The following is an 18,042-nucleotide window of genomic DNA, read 5'->3' as shown; positions in this document are numbered from 1 at the left end:
CTGGAGAAACCCATGAGGCTAGAGACCGACGCATCCGACAGAGCCGTCTGGGCGGTCCTTTTGCAGCCAGGGAGGAGCAAGCAGGAGTGGAAACCGTGTGCATTTTTCTCGAGAAAACAGAGCAAGTCGGAGCAAAACTATACCGTGTATGACCGTGAACTGCTGGCGATCTATGTGGCTTTTCGTCGTTGACGTCATCTACTGATAGGGGTGCAACAACAGATCCAGGTTTGCACAGATCACAAGAACTTGGAGTACTGGAGGACCGCACGAGTACTCAACCAGAGACAGATTCGATGGGCACAGGAGTTCTCCAAGTTTTTCTTTGAGATCCGATACGTGCCCGGAGAGGAAAATGTAAGAGCAGATGCTCTATTGCGCAAACCAGAGTACTTGGAAGGAGAGGGGCCACCGGAGAAACGACACGTGATCCCCGAGGACCGAAGGGTATGTGGGGGAACTTTGGGGGCGAAAAGAGAACTAGCCGGACTGACCAGAAACGACGAGTTCACGCAAACAAAAATCCGGTAACTTCGGGGCGGGGGAGGAACCCAAGAAGGGTTTGAGGAGAAGGAAGGGGTGCTGTACTATAGGGGCGCGCTGTACGTACCGGGGGAGACCCTGAGGGGGAAAGTACTCAAACAACTCCACGGCAACCCCACAGCGGGGCACTTTGGACAGCACAAAACCATGATACTTGTGACCAGGCAGTTCTGGTGGCCTAGGGTGAGGGAGGATGTACGGGAATACGTACGGGGGTGTGACCAATGCCAAAGGGCAAAGGGGGAGCGGACTGCCCCCGCAGGTCTACTGGAACCCTTACCCATGCCGGGAAAACCCTGGGAGGTGGTGTCCATTGATTTTATGACAGATTTGCCCAAGTCCCGGGGAAAAACAGCGGTCATGGTAGTGGTCGATCTACTGACAAAAATGTGCCATTTTATAGCTTGCTCACATGCCGTAACGGCAGAGGAAACAGCCCGGTTGTTTGTAGAGCACATTTTCAGGCTGCATGGCGCCCCCTTGAGGGTTATCTCTGACTGCGGAAAACAATTTACTTCCCGGTTCTGGAGGAAGCTCATGAGCTTGCTGCAGGTCGAGGTGGGTTTCTCGAAGGCGAGACACCCGGAAACCAACGGGCAAGCAGAAAGAGTGAACAGTATACTCCAGCAATACCTACGCTGCTACGTCAGCGGAAGGCAGAACGATTAGGTAGAGAAACTAGCACTGGCTGAATTCGCATACAATAACGCGGAACATGTGTCCACGGGAATGAGCCCATTAATGGCCAACCATGGGTATCATCCCAGGGCCTTCCCGGGGTGTGGGGAGGGAAGCTGGAGTGTACCCGCAGCAGAGCAGTTTGTGGAAGAAATGGAAGCCCTGCACCAGCAACTTAAGATGAACTTGGAGCGGGCCAAGGAAACTTACAAGAGGCAGGCAGACAAGCACCGCAGGGAAGGGGAAACCATACGGGTGGGGGACCGGGTGTGGCTGTCCACCCAAGGGTTACCTTTCAAAGGGGGGTGCAAGAAGTTTCAGCCCAGGCGGCTGGGACCTTTTGAGGTAACACAGCAGGTAAATCCCATGGCATTTAAGCTCAAACTGCCCGATAGCATGAAAATACACCCGGTATTACACAGGTCCCTGCTCTCACCGCACAGGGAGGGGCGGACATTTCAGGGGCAAGAGGAAGAAGTCACCACACACCCGCAGGTAGAAGAAAGGGAACACCATCACAGGGCCACGGAAATACTTGACTCAAGGTGGCGAGGGCGCCAGGTGGAGTATTTGGTAACGTGGGAGGGGGAACCCAGGTCCGAAAACACGTGGCTTCCTGCGGAAGCCTTCGACGACAGGTATCTGGTGGAGGTATTCCACCGCCAGTTCCCGGACAAACCCCAACCCCTAGGGAGATTCTGGGAGGAGCAATTTGGAACCACAGATGATGAGGAGGTTTTTGAGGGATTTTCTGACTCAGAAGAGGAGGGAGGAGAGGTTTTGGAGGAAGAAGAATCAGACTGGGAGGACCACCCTGTTGGCAGGTATAAGAGCGGGTGGGAAGTGGGTTTCGAATCCACAGAAGATGGTGACAGTTCCTTCCGAGGGTTTCCCGCCTTGTCGGCCGACGAAGGGGACGAAGTTGATTCCACAGGTTGGTCCAGGGGTGGAGGAGGTCCTGGAGGGGAGGTGGATGTCAGGGAACTGACATCAGAGCGAGAGGCGAAGGGGAGGCTCTCTGATGATGCAGGAGAAGGACCCAGCAGCAGGGGGAGAAACAGCCCAGTAGAGGGGGAAGCAATTCAGCGCAACACGAGGGATAGAGGGGGGCTGATGGGGGAATCGGAGAGAGGGCTCCAGGATTCTTCACTGGACCTCAGTGAGGAGAGCCCAGGTCCTCCGCTGCCCACGCCCTCCCTGTGCAGGAGGCTCCAGCGCAGTGAGAGAAGGCAGAGACTGGGCGTCAAACAACTTTTATGCTGGAAGAGGTTCAAGAAACGCCCACTGACGGATTCTGCCAGTGACTGAGGCAGCCGCTATGAGAAGGGGCTGCGCAGTCAGAAAGGTTTAACAAGGCAAATTAGCCTAGAGAGGCACCAGTTTACACACGAGTAACTCATACCTACTACACATAGGAACCTGGAATGTAAGAACCATGAACTTGGGTAGGTTGGATATGGTCAAAAATGAGATGGCAAGAATAAATATTGACATCCTGGGCATCAGTGAAATAAAATGGACGGGAATGGGAGAATTCAGTTTGGATGACCATCACATCTTTTATGAGTATGTCCGTAGCAAAAGGAAGAACAAAGAAACAGTGGGGTCACTCAGAGGAGAAGATGGTGAAATGCAAACAGGGGACACAGAAAGGGCTGAACTCCTCAATGCCTTCTTTGCCTCAGTCTTCTCTGATAAAGAAAACAATGCCCGACCTGAAGAATTTGGAGCAAATGATTCAGCAGAGGAAACACAGCCCAGAATAACTAAGGAGATAGTACAAGAATACTTGGCTAGTTTAGATGTATTCAAGTCTCCAGGGCCAGACGAACTGCATCCAAGAGTATTAAAAGAACTGGAAGATGTGATCTCAGAACCACTGGCTGTCATTTTGAGAATTCCTGGAGAACAGTCGAAGTCCAGGCAGACTGGAGGAGGGCAAATGTTGTCCCTATTTTCAAAAAGGGGAAAAGAGAGGACCCAAATAATTACCGCCCAGTCAGTCTGACTTCAATACCAAGGAAGATTCTGGAGCAGATCATTAAGCAAACAGTCTGTGAGCACCTAGAAAGGAATGCTGTGATCACCAATAGTCAGCATGGATTTCTGAAAAATAAGTCATGTCAGACTAACCTGATCTCGTTTTTTGACAGAATTACAAGCCTGGTAGATGAAGGGAACGCAGTGGATGTAGCCTACCTTGATTTCAGCAAGGCATTTGACAAGGTGCCCCATGATATTCTTGTAAAGAAGCTGGTAAAATGTGGTCTAGACTATGCTAGCACTCAGTGGATTTGTAACTGGCTGACTGACCGAACCCAAAGGGTGCTCATCAATGGTTCCTCTTCATCCTGGAGAAGAGTGACTAGTGGGGTGCCACAGGGTTCTGTCTTGGGCCCGGTCTTATTCAACATCTTTAGCAACGACTTGGATAATGGACTCAAGGGCATCCTGATCAAATTTGCAGATGACACCAAACTGGGAGGGGTGGATAACACCCCAGAGGACAGGATCACACTTCAAAACAACCTTGACAGATTAGAGAAATGGGCCAAAACAAACAAGATGAATTTTAACAGGGAGAAATGTAAAGTATTGCACTTGGGCAAAAAAAAATGAGAGGCACAAATACAGTGGTGCCTCGCAAGACGAAAATAATTCGTTCCGCAAGTCTTTTCGTCTTGCGATGTTTTTCGTCTTGCGAAGCACGGTTCGTCGCAACTGCGCCTCTTCAAGCGTCTTTAAGAAAAAAGCGCAAGACGTTTTCATCTTGCGAAGCAAGCCCATAGGGAAATTCATCTAGCGAAGCAACGCAAAACCGAAAAACCCTTTCGTCTAGCGAGTTTTTCATCTTGCGAGGCATTCGTCTTGCGGGGCACCACTGTACAAGATGGGTGACACCTGGCTTGAGAGCAGTACATGTGAAAAGGATCTAGGAGTCTTGGTTGACCACAAACTTGACATGAGGCAACAGTGTGACGCGGCAGCTAAAAAAGCCAATGAAATTCTGGGCCGCATCAATAGGAGTATAGCATCTAGATCAAGGGAAGTAATAGTGCCACTGTATTCTGCTCTGGTCAGACCTCACCTGGAGTACTGTGTTCAGTTCTGGGCACCACAGTTCAAGAAGGACACTGACAAACTGGAACGTGTCCAGAGGAGGGCAACCAAAATGGTCAAAGGCCTGGAAACGATGCCTTATGAGGAACGGCTAAGGGAGCTGGGCATGTTTAGCCTGGAGAAGAGGAGGTTAAGGGGTGATATGATAGCCATGTTCAAATATATAAAAGGATGTCACATAGAGGAGGGAGAAAGGTTGTTTTCTGCTGCTCCAGAGAAGCGGACATGGAGCAATGGATCCAAACTACAAGAAAGAAGATTCCACCTAAACATTAGGAAGAACTTCCTGACAGTAAGAGCTGTTGGACAGTGGAATTTGCTGCCAAGGAGTGTGGTGGATTCTCCTTCTTTGGAGGTCTTTAAGCAGAGGCTTGACAACCATATGTCAGGAGTGCTCTGATGGTGTTTCCTGCTTGGCAGGGGGTTGGACTTGATGGCCCTTGTGGTCTATTCCAACTCTCTGATTCTATGATTCTACATCTACTACAGTGGGAAAGAATCCCGTAAAAGAAATGGAGTGGCCCTCATAGTCAACAAAAGAGTGGCGAAAGCTGTACTGGGATACAATCTCAAAAATGATAGAATGATCTCGATACGAATCCAAGGCAGACCTTTTAACATCAAAGTAATCCAAGTTTATGCACCAACCACTGGTGCTGAAGAAACTGAAATTGACCAATTCTACGAAGACTTACAACACCTTATAGCAATGACACCACAGAAGGATGTTCTTCTCATTATAGGGGATTGGAATGCTAAAGTAGGGAGTCAAGAGATAAAAGGAACAACTGGCAAGTTTGGCCTTGGAGTTCAAAATGAAGCAGGGCAAAGGCTAATAGTGTTCTGCCAAGAGAACAAGCTGGTCATCACAAACACTCTTTTCCAACAACACAAGAGACGACTCTACACATGGACATCACCAGATGGGGAGCATCGAAATCAGATTGATTATATTCTCTGCAGCCAAAGATGGAGAAGCTCTATACAGTCAGCAAAAACAAGACCTGGAGCTGACTGTGGCTCAGATCATCAGCTTCTTATAGCAAAATTCAAGCTTAAACTGAAGAAAGTAGGAAAAACCATTGGGCCGGTAAGATACAATCTAAGTCAAATCCCTTAGGAATAGACAGTGGAAGTAAGGAACAGGTTTAAGAATTTAGATTTGGTGGGCAGAGTGCCTGAAGAACTATGGATGGAGGTTCATAACATTATACAGGAGGCAGCAACTAAAACCATCCCAATGAAAAGCAAATACAAGAAAGCAAAGTGGCTGTCCAATGAGGCCTTACAAATAGCGGGGGAGAGAAGGCAAGCAAAATGCGAGGGAGATAGTGAAAGATACAGGAAATTGAATGCAGATTTCCAAAAAATAGCAAGGAGACACAAGAAGGCCTTCTTAAACGAGCAATGCAAAGAAATAGAGGAAAACAATAGAATGGGAAAAACCAGAGATCTGTTCAAGAAAATTGGAGATATGAAAGGAACATTTTGTACAAAGATTACCATAATAAAGGACAAAAGTGGAAAGGACCTAACAGAAGCAGAAGACATCAAGAAGAGGTGGCAAGAATACACAGAGGAACTATAACAGAAAGAAATGGATGTCTCGTATAACCCAGGTAGTGTGGTTGCTGACCTTGAGCCAGACATCCTGGAGAGTGAAGTCAAATGGGCCTTAGAAAGCACTGCTAATAACAAGACCAGTGGAAGTGATGATATTCCAGCTGAACTATTAAAATTTTTAAAAGATAATGCTGTTAATGTGCTACACTCATTACGCCAGCAAGTTTGGAAGACTCAGCAGTGGCCAGAGGATTGGAGAAAATCAGTCTACATCCCAATCCCAAAGAAGGGAAGTACCAAAGAATGCTCCAACTACCGCACAATTGCACTCATTTCACACGCTAGCAAGGTTATGCTTAAAATTCTACAAGGCAGGCTTAAGCAGTATGTGGATCAAAAACTCCCAGAAGTGCAAGCTGGATTTCTTCTTTTTATATATATATAAATATTTTATTAAATTTTCAAATACAAAGTTAGAAACATACACTGAAGAAAAAGATAGAAGAACAAGAGAAAAAAGAAAAAAAAATAAAGAAAAAAACCCAACCATTCAACACATTTTTTTATATAACTAACTGGACTTCCTCACATCTCCCATACCCTGCGTTCTTTATAATAAAAATATCAGCAAATTATTACCTTGTTTCGTACCTTATTTTGTACTTTTCAAATACTATACGTCTAAATTTAACATACTTTCCATCAATTACTTATATCTTAAATTAAACATAGTATTACCTTAGATTTTGACCTTTTCTTGCTTAAAATATAATTTCCTGTTTCCCAATTCTAATTGCTGAAGCTATAGTTTCCGAATCGTGTAAATTTCTAACATTCATACAACTTATATTGTTTTTGTAAATAGAAGTGCAAGCTGGATTTCAAAGGGGCAGAGGAACCAGAGACCAAATTGCAAAGATGCGCTGGATTATGGAGAAAGCTAGAGAGTTCCAGAAAGACATCTACTTCTGCTTCATTGACTATGCAAAAGCCTTTGACTGTGTCGACCACACAAACTATAGCAAGTTCTTAGAGAAATGGGAGTGCCTGATCACCTCATCTGTCTCCTGAGAAATCTCTATGTGGGACAAGAAGCTACAGTTAGAACTGGATATGGAACAACTGATTGGTTCAAAATTGGGAAAGGAGTACGGCAAGGCTGTATATTGTCTCCCTGCTTATTTAACTTATATGCGGAATTCATCATGCGAAAGGCTGGCCTGGATGAATCCCAAGCCGGAATTAAGATCGCCGGAAGGAATATCAACAACCTCAGATATGCAGATGGCAGAAAGTGAGGAGGAATTAAAGAACCTTTTAATGAGGGTGAAAGAGGAGAGCGCAAAATATGATCTGAAGCTCAACATCAAAAAAACGAAGATCATGGCCACTGGTCCCATCACCTCCTGGCAAATAGAAGGGCAAGAAATGGAGGCAGTGAGAGATTTTACTTTCTTGGGCTTAATGATCACTGCAGATGGTGACAGCAGTCACGAAATTAAAAGACGCCTGCTCCTTGGGAGAAAGGCGATGGCAAACCTAGACAGCATCTTAAAAAGCAGAGACATCACCTTACCAACAAAGGTCCGTATAGTTAAAGCCTTGGTTTTCCCAGTAGTGGAAGTGAGAGCTGGACCATCAAGAAGGCTGATCGCCGAAGAATTGATGGTTTTGAATTCTGGTGCTGGAGGAGAGTCCCATGGACTGCAAGAAGATCAAACGTATCCATTCTTAAGGAGATCAGCCCTGAGTGCTCACTGGAAGGACAGATTGTGAAGCTGAGGCTCCAATACTTTGGCCACCTCATGAGAAGAGAAGACTTCCTGGAAAAGACCCTGATGTTGGGAAAGATGGGGGGCGCAAGGAGAAGGGGACGACAGAGGATGAGATGGTTGGACGGTGTTCTCGAAGCTACAAACATGAGTCTGACCAAACTGCGGGAGGCAGTGGAAGACAGGAGTGCCAGGCGTGCTCTGGTCCATGGGGTCATGAAGAGTCGGACATGACTAAACGCCTAAACAACAACAACAAATGTTAGCTCAACTGGTGCAATTCATACTGAGAGTGGGGTTTCATGGTGGCCATGAGAAACTGCTGGGATCTCCATTAGGAACCAAGAGAAGCATATCATATTCCTTTCTAAAATGGACAGAGGTAGTACACAAATATATCTTCATATGCCAGCTCAGCACCATCACTTAGCATCACATACCCTTTGAACGTGCAAAAACCTCCACGAGCTGATGGGCCTCCTCTGCTACTTTCTGCTCCATGCCTTTGTTTTCCCGCCACAGCTTCCGCAGAGTAACTGCAACAAAGCGTCTCTGTTGCCTCCAGGTGTGACCATTTGATAATGCAATACCTATGGAAAATCAGTGAGAAATAACAACAATCATATCTCAGGTTAAAGTCGCTTCGGGTTAAATCTTTTCAGGTTGCCTCCCACGGTGACCCAGAAGTAATGGAAGAGGTTACTTCAGGATTTTGCCGCTCACACATGTGCAGACGCTCAGAATGACGTCACATGCATCCACACTTTACAGTATCAGCAAAAAGTGAGATTTCTCGACAGCTCTACCGTTTTGATTTTTGAAGAGAAAACTGGTATCTGATACAGTGTGATGTCAACAAGTTTAGATCTTTCCATGGAAGGCCGTCACGATCAAAATTCACTTCTCATTGGGAGACAAATGGATGGCAGGTGTTGTAGAAGGATAAAGGACTTAACTTGCTTCTGGCCACCCTGACCTGGGGGGTCAGTTTCTCAGCCAGAGCAACAGACCACACCAGAGCATATCATGAGTCTACTGAAAGCCCTGCTGTACAGTGTCAACATTTAGCTTTTTGTAAGCAAGAATTTATCAGCAAAATAGTTGCTTTGATTCACCAATTATTCCTAGCAAAGCTAAGAAGGGAGTTGGGTTTATCTATGTAAACAGTGGTGATTACTGCAACAAAGAGTGAACTTACAGGTATCACCTGAGTTTTCTCATAATGTTAAATACTAACAGTAAATTTAAATCACAACCCCAATTCAGTTAAGGGACTTCCATGAAGAAAGATGGCTGACTAAATGTCTACTGCCGACACTCCACCGACAGAGATGATTATGTGGTGATTAATGATAGCCAAGATATAAATCTACCAATTGAACTTTCACTTGGAAAGCAAGCTATCTGCTGGCACAAGAAGAGGCAATTATTAACAGGCAGAAAATAAAACAAAAAGCATGTTTTTATTATTTGCAACTAAGAAATATTCTAAACTGATAAGGTTGTTCCGATGGTTAATAATTCTCATTTCATATTACTTTTAACTCTTTGGTGTAAATGCCAACCGCCCCTTTGGTGTAAATGCCAACTGCAAAGTGAAATTTACCTCTCTGATTGTGGTAACGAATATGCTCCTCTATTAAGGAGACAGATGCAGGTTTTCAAGGCAGACTGTTAAGGTGGAGAGTGAGTTGTTAATAAGACCTCAGTATGGCAAACATATTGTTAATGCAGCAATTACTGGATGAGCAGCTGAAAGAGCTCACAGCTGAGATGCATAAAATGGTGAATGAAAATGGATCATAGAAAGATGAGACTGAAGAAGATGTAGAACCTTTGGTTAATAATATTGATAAAGGCCTGCCAGAACATGAGAGTGGAATGGAAAAGTGGGAGGTGACAGATGAAGAAATGGAGAGGACCTCCACACAGGTGCCTGGAGGAGTGAAAGAGTCAAGTGATGGAGCTGTGATGTGGAGGAGAGGAATGAAACCACTGACAGAGAGATCAAGAAACATTCTGTGATGGCAGAGCTAGAGTGGAGAGACAAAGGATTCTGGGCACAATTTGGAGGGAATTTAGAGGAAAAATCTATCAAGCTTCTGGTGATGCTATTGGGAAAAGAATGGAAGTGGTGGAAATGGAAGGACCTTTTTTCTTTCTCTCTTGCTAGATTAGGATGGAAAATCACTGCCTACAGGAAATGAGATCGCAAGATATAAAACTGGGTGTAAAATAATGAATATACAACAAGTAAATAACTATGGGTTATTTTTTAATAAAATTTATATGTTTAATATATTTTGGGAGACATTCTGCACAGAAACATGTTTGCACCTTTAAGAACAGTTTTTGTGAGCTCTGGGCTAATTGGTTGCAGCTGGCCATTACTACAAAAGGAGAAAAGCTTCAGTTTGAACTCTGCCTGCAGGAAAAACACCCAGAAGCTTTGCTGTTTGTTGTTTTGAAATAAAACCTTTATTTGACTTGGTTTTACACTGGTCTCATGGTGTCACAGTCTTCTGTCATCTGCCACCAGTGAAAAATCCCCCTCTAACAGTATATGACTACAGTGTAGAGATTCCTGTTTAAATAGAAATGAAGGATTTGTTTTTTTTAAAAAAAAAAACATGGAGGAATGGTTGGAATTTCTGGGGAGATAAAGTCACCATACTGGAATGGAGGAGGACTATTGGGTACACACTTGAAGGTGATTGCCGGCTGGTGAAAGACCCTGTGTGAGAGGCAGAGAAGGAAAGATCTCCCATGGTGGGAGACTGGGGGAAGAATGGGAAGCACCCAGGTGAGAGCTGGGAGGGTCCACTCCCTTCTGTGTGAGACAAGAGTTAAGATCTACCTTTGAGACAGGGCTTGACGTTTCTTTCTCTCTTTTGCTTTTTTGTTTGTTTGTGTAGTTAGTGTTGCTGAAAAGTTTCAATAAAAAAGTATGGAAAACCAAATAAACACAATTCAGCCAAATTTTCGACACTGTTTTTAAGGATATAATGTGTGGTGTCAACCAGTTACTACTTCTACTGGTCCACTAGACAGGTTTGTGATTTTTACTGAGGGTGAATTCTGTACCATATTTTTGACAAGATGTAATGCGTCAATGGTGGATATGTTCTGGTTTGTCAATTCTTCTGCAACGCTGCCTGAACACTACTGCATTATTTCTGTCTGGGGAAACTATCTATATTGCAACGAAAGTGGGACAAAAATAAGTTTGTGCATTTGTAGTTTTCAGCAGATAGTTAAAGGATGTGACAGAATGGAAATGAAACTGTATGATCACCTCAAAATCTTTGCAGGCATAAGTAGTATTGACAATGAAGTTGGATACAACCACCTTGAAAGTATTATGAGCACAAATCATTATGAATGTGCAATTAAAAAACGTTTTCTGGAGGAGGCCTTAGCACCAGTAATAAACTGTGGAGTTAGTGATGGGAATTATTGGGCAGGCCAGCCCCACAGTAACTCACATTGTGGCCCTGGTGGAGGATAATCTGACTTACTTAGGTCCCGGGACTTCTAAATTATGATTATTCATAGTTTAAACTGTTTTTATATCTCTGTAAGTTGCCTTGAGACATACATACATACAAAATGCAATTCATAATTTATAATGATAGTAACTATGTGATTGCAAAGTTCACATGTTATATTTACCACATGAGTCCATGCCCAAAACATGTTGGAAGAGCTTGTTGAGAGAAGCAGTGTATTGTGTTTCTTAGAGATGTCATAATCAATCAAATCTTCACATGTTCTGAAGCCAGGTTTTCATGCACCCAAATGAACGTTTCATTTGATAGCATGAGGACTAGCCACTCTGAATGACCTCAGCCCCTGGGGGTTGGCTCCTAGGTAATGCATTTCCCGCTGTGTTGCAGTAGTAATAGAGAACCCTTGTTCTGTTTTTCTGGACAGCCCTTTAAATGTTTCATCTTGGGAAAATACCAGTAGAAATTCTTATTCTTCACTACTTACCCTTTCCTTTTATCAGAGTCCTAAGGAAAGGAGTCTCTGGTCGCTCATCTAATTCTTCAGAGTGGTCAATGAGCGCTTCTTTCACTGCTTGGAATCCAGACAGTACTACAATGGGTAGATGTCCACACCATATGGTGTAAATATTTCCATGTTGCTTTCTCAGCTACCATTTGGGTCAAAAGAGAAGAGAGGAATGATGTGTTCAAAAAACACAGTTGCATATTTCAACTTAATACGAGAACGTCATCCTCCCTCACCTCTGCAGTTTCTCACTATGTGCAGTTCTCTTGCGATCACCTTTTTTCCTCCTTCTCCTCCTCCCCTTCCTTCCTTCCTGCCTCCCTCCCTCCCTCCCATAATTCCAACCTTTTTGTTTTACTTCCTCCGAGCCATGTTGCCTCTGCCTAGGATCAGAGCAGCAGAGACACTTCATAGTAACCAGCCCTCCTGCGGCAGACAAGAAGATGCACAAGTCATTGCCAGAAAATGATCTTGCCACAATCTTTGTGTGTGCAGGGATGTGGAACCTGTAGCCCACCAAATGCTTTTGAACTAGAACTCCCACCATCCCTGAGTATTGGCCATGGTGGTTGGGGCAGATGGGCATTGTAGTCCAAAACATCTGGAGGGTACCAGGTTGGCATAGGCTGGGCTGGAGTCCTGGGTCAGGTTTCAGACCCATGGTGGGTTACAGCAGGAGCATCAGCACCATGCAAATATATGGCAAGAAATTCAGATGATACATGTCTGGGCTAGAGATTATTACCAATTCCAATGTTTTAAAAGTTAATATGTTCGTATCAGATGGCTGAGTAATTTTATATTTTTTGAAGAGTTTTCGCTGAAAAAGCTCATAATTGTATTTAAGAGACAAATAAACAAACAAACAAAGTAAACTATGATCTGACAAAGAGTAAATGCTTGCAGAGGAGGCAATGGAAAGGTGTCTGTTCTGTTTGTCTCTTGTCTTCTCTAGTTACACGTGAGCTGCTGCTGAGAAAGGCTGATGTGCTCCTGCTTCATTGCCAATTGAACTTGTTCCCCTTCCGTCTGTTGGAAGGGGAGAAGTACACAGCATTCTAGGCCAGGGATGTCCAACAGGTAGATCGGAATCTACTAGTAGATAGTGCTCTGTCTGTGGTAGATCTAGGGGGTCCCCTGAATCCCCCTGAAAGCTCAAGAACCAGGGGGGGGGCGAGCCCTCCTGAAAGCTCAAGAACTTTGGCTCCCTAAAAAAAGCTCTACAAATTTAGTAGATCACCGCCAGTTTTTTTATAGTGGGAGTAGATCTCAGTCTCTTGAAAGTTGGACATACCTGTTCTAGGCCATGTTGCAACATGCAATAGAACGAAAGGAAAACAAGATCAAGAACATACTGTAATAACCTGTTTTATTAATTCAGCTTCTTGTGTTACACAATGTGTTTTGGAGATGAGTGCCCTTCAACCAGCAGCTATGAAGGACACACATTAAAACTAATATAAAGGGGCAAGATTCCGATTAATACTGAAAAGCACAAAACCATACAAAGTAGGATAATGGCAGCATGGGTAGCTATGTGAAATCAGGGGAAAACACAAGGCAACATAAAACGTTGTATTTTCTATGGGTCAACTTGTAAGTGGTAGCAAGACTTCATTTCCAAGTGAAATTAGTTTCAAGGCTTTCTAAATGACTCTCTGAAGCTGATTTCACAGCCCTGCCGTTGTAATCTTGGAGAGAGTATTAACTGGAGATTAGCACTTACTGTAGGCTTACCATACATCAGGAAAATTCCTGACATGTCCTGACAGGAATCGGCAAAATGTCAGGAACACTGAGATGTATGGCAACCCAATGGAAAAAGCTCAACAATTTCCTAAAAAATGGCAACCCTAGTTCACCGCAGAGATCCTTTAAGAAGATTTTGGTATTTTAGTTTATAGTTTGTTTTTTATAAGTGCTTCTGGTTTGAGTGAAAAAGATTGAATAGAGCATGGAGGTTAGTACCTGTTGAGAGGCTGCCGTGAATGAATGCTGTGGTCTGTCTTTTTTCTGTAATAATATTTTATTCTTTTTTCATATAGAAAGTTACATTTGTTAACCTTGGTAACCTCAAGGTAAGATTACTTGCAATGTGTTATACATAGGGTTGCCTCTGAAGATAGTTTGGAAACTTCAGCTAGTGCAGAATTCAGTGGCCAGGTTGCTCACTGGAACAAGAGCATATTACATTGCTCCTGGTCCGGCTGCACCAGCTAGAAATTAGTTTCTGGACCCAATTCAAAGTGCTGGTTTTGACCTAGAAAGCCTTAAATAGCTCAGAACCACAATACCTCAAGGACCGCCTCTTTCGATATTATCTTACCCGGACCTGAAATCATCTTCTGAGGCCCTTCCTTGTGTTCCTCCTCCATAAGAGGTCCAGAGGGTGGCAACACAAGAATGGACCTGCTCTGCAGTGACTCCCCGTCTGTGGAATGCTCTCGCCAGGGAAGTTCACCTGGCAAAACCTTCCTTTTTAACTAGGCCTATGCCCTTTTTTTGTGGGGGCGTATTATTGAGTGGTTAATAATAATAATAATAATAATAATAATAATAATAATAATAATAATGTTCCAATTGACAAAACAATTGGAATATAGAAATTTTCCATATAGAAAGTAACATTTGTTACTCAACAATTATACAGTGGTACTTCGGGTTACATACGCTTCAGGTTACAGACTCTGTTAACCTAGAAATAGTACCTCGGGTTAAGAACTTTGCTTCAGGATGAGAACATAAATCGTGCTGGTGCGGCGCGGCAGGAGCAGGAGGCCCCATTAGCTAAAGTGGTGCTTCAGGTTAAGAACAGTTTCAGGGTAAGAACGGACAGGTTAAGAGGCTAATGATGGGAGTAAATTAGCCTCCCGAGTTTTCCCAGAGGATGGGAAAATGCTGCCTCATCCGCTGTTGCCAATAAATCACCCCTGAGTTCGAAAGAAGGAGGGTGTGGGGACACTGGACGGAAAGCCTACGAGTGAGTTTTTGGATCTCCTGGATGCTACTTCTGATTGCGATCCTAGTTGCCTTGCTCAAGATAAATAATTGGAGAAGAGTAAATGCACATGTTTTGAGTGAAGGAAAGGGTGTACTGATTGCTAATTAAATCGACCACTGAGAAGCTGAGTGACGGGTTGGACTGAACAGAAGACTACATAAAAGAATCACAGCTATGTCGGTATGTTGAAATGGATCGGAAAGGGGGGGGAAACTTTTCTCTTTTTCAATATGATTTACCTAACAACCCCTCCCCAAGAAGAACCGCCACATGATTGATAGCAAGTGAGATGGGGAAATAAACTGTGTGGAAATTATCAACTAAAGGCTCTGTTTTGCGGAAGATCTGGAAAGGAAACGAAAGGCTTTTGGATGACGCAGTTCTAATTGGGAACCGCCATTATGAGACTGACTTCGTTGCAAGATTTACAGTCAAAGGGGGAGGGAGCCACTGTTCTGTTATCATATCTGAATTCTACGTTTGATTTGGCAAGAACTCCCCTGGAAAGGCTGATTTATGGAGCAACTGGTCTGGGAAAGTTAATGAGCAGACGCTTAGACTGTATTTTATGGGAACTGCTGAAATGGTGCATGCCGTTTGAATAGGACTTTTGGATCAGCATGAAAATCCACACAGGACTATAATAATGTTTGCTTCAACTCGCTTGTGGAGATAACTCAGAGGTTATTAAGAAGAAAAATGATAACAGCAAGAAGATTGGAAGACGGAATTTGTAAAGGATAACAACAAAGAGATGGAAAGATGGGACTTGTGAATATCAAAGCAGCAGAAATATGAGATGATTGGACCCTTTCTGAACTCAAAGCATGGGTACCCCTAACAAAAATTTAAAATCCGGTTTAATATTTGGAGTTTATTATGTATTGGTATAATTTGGAATTAATGTGATATGATTGGTTTGTTAACTGGAAATTTAATAAAAATTCTTTTAAAAAAAAGAACCTCCGCAACAAATTAAGTACTTAACCCGAGGTACCACTATATTCCAATTCAACAAAACAAGTGATTTCCCACTCACCCAATATCAATGTTTATAACTCGAATTACATACGATTGCATTTTAAAGTTCCATCTTATCTAATTTCATCCTCTCTAACATGTTTCTTAATATATTCTGCTGTTTTCTTACACTTCAACCCCCGCTGTGGTCTTTGCATATGGGAAATAACATTTTTATATAGACCGGAAAGGTTTTCTAATCTTCTTTAAAAGATTCTAAATTTGTATCTTTTATCAATTTTTGCCCTCTCTGCATATTCCAAGATATTCATAAAGCATTCTCCCTTTGAGGGTGTTCTCTCATCATTCCTCAGTTTAACAGTATACAATAAATATTTTTGATCTGTAGTTTTTAATGCATATTTTCAACTTTTATATGGTTTTGTGCTTTGCAATATTAATAATAATACTATTTACATTATTACTATTATTTGTATTGCTTACAACTTCTGACAAAGGACGCTTATGGCATTTACCATTTTAACCCATTCTATTGTTGAAGCTGAAATATCACAATTCTTGGGGGAAATAGATAAAAGAATTGCTGGCATCAGACTGAGTTATTACTAAGCAATAAGTACCTGAATGAGAGTATTTTCATCCATCTTGAATCCAAACCTCCATATGGCTCCAATGAGAGGAAGCTGGAGAGGACCTGGAGGATAATGCCTGTGTGACCAGAGCTCTTTCAGGTAGTGCAGAATCAGAAGAGCCACCAGCAGAGCAATCAAAAGTGCCCATACCTCCATCCTTCTCTTGCTGTCTCTTTCTCCTTAATTTTTTCTAGGTTGCCTGGTCAGGTTCAACTCTCTTTCTCTAAGGAGTTTTTGCTTTCATCAAAGACATCAGCAGTATTCTCTGTTTTTATATGTACAGTTATTAAATACAAATAAGCAACAATGGGTGCAACACCATTTGTAAGTAGCCTTGGAATGTGATACAATCAAACACTAGTACAATCAAACGCTATAATCATTTTGATATGTGTCACGCAGATGTGATGAAGTGTGCTTTATATCAGGCACACTGAACTCCCAAGAGACTGTGATCTACTTTCAGTACCCCAAGAGTCATCTGGTATTTAATATGGGTATCTTTCCCATTTATGGATTTGCTACTCCTTGTAACCTGTGCCTTGGGAAGGTACCAATCTGATGTAGGCGTCAAAGCCTACAGAAAGAACTCTGAGTTCAAGCTCTTATTAATCCAGCAATGAAGGCCAGGATAGTAAATGCATTACAATTGCAAAAGCCAACAAACTTCTACCTGCAGTTGAATCGAACCACAGAGCAGTACAATTGCTACTTCCACAGAGCACTTGCTAGTTGCAATCCATCAGAGGTGCCAACTTGAATAAAATATGAGAAAGGGGGCAAGTGAGCCCCACCTCACATAATCAATCACATAATGTGGCTCACGTCCACCATTAGAATGGCAATTGCCATGAACTTTGGCGGAGCCAGGCCCCTTCACATATTTTAGAGGGGCACTGAAGGGACCTCAGCCCCTAGTTCTTCGCTCCTAGGTAACCCATGTCCTGTTGAGTGCAACAATAATAGAGAACCTTTGTTCTGTACAGCCCTTTAAATGTTTTCTCATAGTCATGAGGAAAGGAGTCTGTGGTCGCTCGTCTAATTCTTCAGATGGCAAGGCAGCACACCCCCAGAGATGCCTCCTGTTGGCATTCCACTGCCCAAGGCAGCTGTCACAGCCTGCCTTGTGGGTGGACCGGCCCTCTGCTTCATAGCTGGTTATGATGAGAAACCCACACACATTTTCCTGTATTTACAGCGGCAGCTGCTGGTGCTAGATTTCAGGATCTGTGGGTTGGCATAATAACCCAATACTGGCATGAAGAGAAGGATCCAATGGAAACTATGGCAGCAGATATTCAAAATGTGTGCTACATATTTCACTGCCTAATGGTCACCACCATATAATAGTCAAGCTCCTTTTTTCAAATCATTCCCAAAGCATTCACCACATAATGGTCACAGGGCATTGTAAGTGTGCATGAGAATGCCTTGCCCCAATTCAGACTACCTATTATCCTACCTGTACCTGTTCACACATATTCTGTGAATCCTAATCACACCAAAAACAGTTAGTAACACGTAATAAGCATTATAAACATAATTATGTTTCTTCATAAACACTGTTTCCTCGATTAAGGGTCATGCTTTGGTTTTTCACCAATAATCGTCGCAACCCCCCTTTTTTGAAAAGAATAATTGCCATAAAAATGTGACAATTATGGTGAAATATGGTACTTAACACTAAACATATTTAACCATTCGTTTGTCATCATGATAAGCATTGTTCAAAGAGGGA

At 43.2% G+C, this 18,042-nt stretch overlaps 1 protein-coding gene across 6 annotated transcripts in view; it reads right to left on the bottom strand.

Annotated features, from left to right (window-relative positions):
• LOC310707285 (cytochrome P450 2J2-like) overlaps nucleotides 1-16,726 on the bottom strand; it is a 162,980-nt gene extending 146,254 nt beyond the window's left edge. For 3 of the 6 annotated variants that reach the window (XM_083504296.1, XM_083504297.1, XM_083504295.1), the window contains exons 1-3: nucleotides 16,293-16,711; nucleotides 11,670-11,832; nucleotides 8,117-8,266 (exon numbers count right to left, since the gene is read on the bottom strand). In XM_083504296.1, coding sequence (XP_083360422.1) covers nucleotides 8,117-8,266; nucleotides 11,670-11,832; nucleotides 16,293-16,460 — 481 coding nt within the window. In that variant the 5' untranslated portion in view covers nucleotides 16,461-16,711. Of the gene's footprint in view, nucleotides 1-8,116; nucleotides 8,267-11,669; nucleotides 11,833-16,292 lie in introns of all 6 variants that reach the window. The other 3 variants (XM_083504298.1, XM_083504294.1, XM_083504293.1) reach the window with 3 other exon arrangements.
• Between the last annotated feature and the right edge of the window lie 1,316 nt (nucleotides 16,727-18,042).

The sequence above is a fragment of the Podarcis liolepis genome (genome assembly GCF_965112155.1).
Source record: "Podarcis liolepis genome assembly, chromosome: 5".
In the NCBI taxonomy this organism is placed as follows: domain Eukaryota; kingdom Metazoa; phylum Chordata; class Lepidosauria; order Squamata; family Lacertidae; genus Podarcis; species Podarcis liolepis.
The sequence above is the reverse complement of the archived record's forward strand: the minus strand, read 5'-3'. Positions and strand labels throughout refer to the sequence as shown.